This window comes from Dysidea avara, chromosome 9 (assembly GCF_963678975.1).
Source record: "Dysidea avara chromosome 9, odDysAvar1.4, whole genome shotgun sequence".
In the NCBI taxonomy this organism is placed as follows: domain Eukaryota; kingdom Metazoa; phylum Porifera; class Demospongiae; order Dictyoceratida; family Dysideidae; genus Dysidea; species Dysidea avara.
In genome coordinates this window covers 21,569,735-21,575,066 of record NC_089280.1, presented here as the reverse complement: position 1 = coordinate 21,575,066, position 5,332 = coordinate 21,569,735, and the positions used below count along the sequence as shown (strand labels likewise).

The 5,332-nt window shown below is 47.1% G+C and overlaps 1 protein-coding gene across 1 annotated transcript; it reads left to right on the top strand.

The window, feature by feature from the left end:
- Nucleotides 1-3,932: 3,932 nt before the first annotated feature.
- LOC136267579 (integrase/recombinase xerD homolog) lies at nt 3,933-4,954 on the top strand. Its single transcript, XM_066062739.1, has 2 exons — nt 3,933-4,449; nt 4,494-4,954. Exons 1-2 carry the CDS (start codon nt 3,933-3,935, stop codon nt 4,952-4,954), a joined length of 978 nt encoding a protein of 325 aa, XP_065918811.1.
- Nucleotides 4,955-5,332: the final 378 nt, after the last annotated feature.

Below are 5,332 nucleotides of genomic sequence, written 5' to 3'. Positions count from 1 at the left end.
GGCTACCTTTTTACTGATTAAAGAGATGGCTTTGTCAACCGACCAGAAGCTAGATACCCTCCTGGCAGCCTTCGAATACTTTAAAGATTCCCAGCAGAAGAACCACCAAAGTCTAGAGGAAAAGCTCCACAAGTTTGAGGCAGATCTTGAGTCGACGAAGGAAAGTCAGGAGGAAGCAACAGAACGGGCACTGAAGCGTATCAAAAGAGACCGCCCATTGCAATTCCAGCGGAAGGGCCACAAGGAGCAGTTTCGTTTCAACGCTGACATCCAGGACCACGTGGCGACTGCGTCCAGACAACTAGAAAAGCTAGCTCCACCGGATAAAGACAAGCCCATCATAGAAAAGGCCGTTAAAGAGCTCCAGGAAGGTGTGTTATCCCTGGCGGAGAGACAAAAGCTTATCCGCTTCGCGGACCAGGCGGAAAATGGTTGGGATGCGGTGGCCGAATATGTTGGGAACAGCTTTGCAGATGATGAGGACGACAATAAAAAGATGGACACCTCGGACAGATCTGCTGGAGTTAAAAGGCGGCGAAAGGCAGTGGCAGCAAATGCACGGAAGCCCAAGAGGTTCCCGGACCATAGAGAGTATGGACCGCCACAGATGAGTTACCAGGGTTATCAAGGGGGCTACCAGGAATACCCACCAGATAACTTCTACCGGGTTCCTTCAACAAGGATGCCATATAGAAGGCCAAGAGGACCATGTTACCAGTGTGGCCAGTTGGGACACATTAGAGCAAACTGTCCAAATCATCATCCCCCAGGAAAAGAGTATCCTTTGAACCACAATTGTGTTGATGGTGTAGTAGAATGTTCAGGTCATGTGTATGGGGATGATTGTCCTGGTGACATTAACACTGTGTATGAGAGTTCAGAAGGTCACTGTAACCTTGTAACCAGTCCTTATGGGGAATTTAACACTAAATGTGTTGATGAGCCTGACCAGTTGCCCAGCAAAGTACCCTCCGAAAATGATAGTCCTTTACCTAACCCTGGCTTGCATGAAGAAAGAGAGTGGGATCCATCCCTGAACAGGTGCTGGGAAGTGGAGGAGGGCACAGATCAGATAGAGGATGTCCAAGGTAGACTAAAAACTTGCCTTCCTTTTTGGGAAAAAGAACTAGAACCAGCCCCTTGGATTATAAGTTGCATTAGAGAGGGTTATAAGCTGCCCCTTCATTCAGTTCCTAACCAGTTTTGTAAGCCCAACCAGCACTCTGCTTTAGCAAATGCTGAGTTTGTGGATGAGGCCCTCTCAGAATTGGAGCACAATCGGTCTATCAAGCAGGTTAATCATCAACCCCATGTTTGTAGTTCCCTGTCAGTAGTGGACAATGGAAGAGGAAAATTTCGCCTTGTCATTAACTTGCGCTACCTAAACCAGTTTCTGTGGCAAGATAAATTTAAATATGAAGACCTCCGCATAGCAATGCTTATGTTTCAAAAAGGTGACTTTATGTTCTCTTTTGATCTAAAATCTGGCTACCACCATGCAGACATTTATGAACCCCATAGGAAGTTCCTAGGATTCCAATGGGCAGTCAAAGGAAAACCAAAATTTTATGTATTTACTGTGCTACCGTTTGGCTTATCTACTGCATGCTATGCATTCACCAAGCTTCTCCGACCACTCGTAAAATATTGGCGGGGGCGAGGGTTACGGATTCTATTGTACCTGGACGATGGAATTGTTGCTGTAGCAGGCGAGGAGGCTGCTAAGCTGGCCAGCCAACGGGTCAGAGAGGACTTGGTCAAAGCCAGTTTAGTTGAACATTCAGCCAAATGTATTTGGGAGCCAACCCCGAAGCTAAAGTGGCTAGGATTTGATATAGATTTAGGGATAGGTCAGATCTCAGTACCAGCAGACAAGTTGTGTTTGCTGAAAGCCCAACTGCAAATAGCTGCCCAGAGCGCTCAAATCAAGGCCAAGTCCCTTGCTAGTATTACAGGTAAAATAATATCTATGTCTATTGCCATGGGCCCAGTAACACGTCTGATGACCAGAAGCATGTATGCACTGCTAAATACACAACATTTCTGGTGCCAAAATCTTACTATAACTGACTCAGTACAGAGGAAATCTCCTTTTGGCTCCAGCAGATAGATACCTTCAACGGACAAGGCTTATGGCACACTCCGTCAGTAGTGAGAATGGTATATGCCGATGCCAGCTCGACAGGTTATGCTGGTTACACCGTGGAGCATGGCTGCTATATTGCACATGGGCCATGGACAGCTAAGGAAGCCACACGCAGTTCAACATGGCGAGAGTTGAGAGCAGTACGAATGGTTCTGGAGTCCCTCTCACCCAAGTTGAAAAACGAACGCATTAGATGGTTCTCGGACAACCAAAATGTGGTGCGGATCCTCCAAGCAGGTAGTCGGAAGCCAGATTTGCAGGCAGAGGCCTTGGCAATATTTACTACAGCCTTAGGGGGCCAAATTCGAATTGAGCCAGAATGGATTCCAAGGACTCAAAATGAGCAAGCAGACTGGCTTAGCCGCATAATTGACCGTGATGACTGGGGGGTCCACCCATTGCTCTTTGCCAGATTTGATTCCCTCTGGGGCCCACACTCCATTGATCGATTTGCTAGTTTCTATAATACCCAGCTTCCCCGGTACAACTCTCGTTATTGGAACCCAGGTTCAGAGGCAGTAGACGCCTTCACGTGTGATTGGGCAGGTGAGTGCAACTGACTTTGCCCACCTCCCTACCTGATACCCCGGACTATAAGACATGTAATCCAAACAGCTGCCCAAGGTACCCTGATAGTCCCATGGTGGTTATCAGCCCCATTCTGGCCTATACTTTTCCCAGATGGTCATTCCCCAGCCCCGTTTATACAAGAGGTAGTGGTGATAGACAAATCAGAATGTTTACTTGTCCCAGGTAGATTTGGTGATAACTTATTCAAAGGGCCCCCAAATACAGATCTATTGGCAATCAGGCTAAACTCTAGACATCACAATTGATAGGGACAAGTACAAAGTAATGTGTGCTATCAGTCTGAGTACTGGGAATGTGTTTACCAGTCTGAGTACTGGGGATTTTCACCAACCAGTCCTTAGTACTGGGGGATGGCTTTAACCAGTCTGAGTACTGGGGAGGCGTTTTACTAGTCTGAGTACTGGGGAGACGTTTTACCAGTCTGAGTACTGGGGAGGTGTTTACCAGTCCTTAGTACTGGGGAGGCTTTAACCAGTCTGAGTACTGGGGATGTGTTTTACCAGTCTGAGTACTGGGGAGGTGGTTTACCAGTCCTTAGTACTGGGGATGGCTTTAACCAGTCTTGAGTACTGGGGATGTGTTTTACCAGTCTGAGTATACTGGGGATGGCTTTAACCAGTCTGAGTACTGGGGATGTGTTTTACCAGTCTCGAGTACTGGGGATAGCTTTAACCAGTCTGAGTACTGGGGATGTGTTTTACCAGTCTCGAGTACTGGGGATAGCTTTAACCAGTCTGAGTACTGGGGATGGCTTTAACCAGTCTGAGTACTGGGGAGGTGTTTTACCAGTCTGAATACTGGGGATGGCTTTAACCAGTCTGAGTACTGGGGATAGGTTTACCAGTCTGAGTGCTGGGGTTGGCTTTAACCAGTCTGAGTACTGGGGATGGCTTCAACCAGTCCGAGTACTGGGGATGTGTTTACCAGTCTGAGTACTGGGGAGGTGTTTTACCAGTAATTAGTACTGGAGATGGCTTTAACCAGTCTTGAGTACTGGGGATGTGTTTTACTAGGCTGAGTACTGGGGATGGCTTTAACCAGTCTGAGTACTGGTGATGTGTTTTACTAGTCTGAGTACTGGGGATAGCTTTAACCAGTCTGAGTACTGGGGAGGTGTTTTACCAGTCTGAGTGCTGGGGTTGGCTTTTAACCAGTCTGAGTACTGGGGATGCTTTAACTAGTTTGAGTACTGGGGATGGTTTTAACCAGTCTGATCGAGTACGGGGGATGGTTTACCGATGTATTGACAGCAGGTCATTGGTCTATTCTAAGGAACCTAGAGGATCAGAAGCTCCAGGACCTTGCCAAAGCACTACCATCAACTGTCCTACGGTCTAAGGCTACCACAACCAAGTATTTAGGGGCCTTTAAGAGGTGGAAGCTGTGGGCAGCTGAGCACAAATTGCCTGTATTTCCTGCTAACGCCACACATGTGGCCCTGTATCTGCAGCACTTAGGGCAGGCTAAGGGTTCAAAGGCAGCAGTAGAGGAAGCGGTAAATGGAATAGCTTGGGCTCATTCCATGGGAGGTATATCATCACCAACAGCAGATCCCTTTGTTCAATCTGTATTGGAGGGACTTAAGAGATCCCTAGCCAAGCTGACTATCAAAAAGGCCCCATTTACTACAGATATGATGAAGAACATTGCAGATGATGCTTTAAGAGAGGGATCCCTAGCCAGCGTTCGTCTGGCAGCTATGTGTTCAATTGGTTCAGGTACAGCGAGCTGTCCAACATTCGTCTATCCGACATAGAGTTTAATCCGAGCCACTTGAAGATAAGAGTTACAGAAAGCAAGGGTGACCAACTTAGACAAGGAGACGAAGTAGTCATTGCTCGAGCAGGGTCCCCACAATGCCCAGTGGCCATGCTAGAGAGGTACATGGAGAAGGCGGGAATCTCACAAGGCATTGAAGGATTCCTATTTCGGGGAATTACAAGTGGAAAGGTGCAAGCCTTAAGACCAACAGGCAAGTTCTCCTACACAAGGTTCTCTGAGCTCCTCAAACAGAAGTTAAAGGATTTGGGATTCCCACCAGTTGAATTTAGCCCACACAGCCTCAGATCAGGTGGAGCCACAGCTGCAGCAAGAGCTGGTGTCCCAGACAGGATCTTCAAGCGACATGGCCGTTGGAAGTCTGAGAATGCGAAGGACGGATATGTTAAGGATACACTGGAGAAGCATCTATCGGTCACCAAAAAGCTAGGACTATGACATGGTAATGGTTACTGGAAGGGTATGTGCTTGCTACCTTACTGTTTGTTTGATTGTTGATTGTAGTGTATTTAGTTTTTATTTAGTGACCCTAATGCTTTGTCCCGCTCTTTGAACTTCTAGTGTGTTTCATAGTATGAACTGGTAGCCGCGATTGGCAGCTACACCTCTCCAGGTTATTGTGGGTACTGTGGGTTATTGCATGTATGAGGAAGGAGGTGTATTTTCTGTCGGTTGAGCATTGTGAATTAGACGGAAAATAACCTCTTTCCGGAATACGTAATGCATGTGCACGTGCAAGGGGGTATATAAATCATAATGTGTGAACACATGTCTTCAATTCTACGCTGTCATTTGAGTGTAGGCTACCTTCCCACC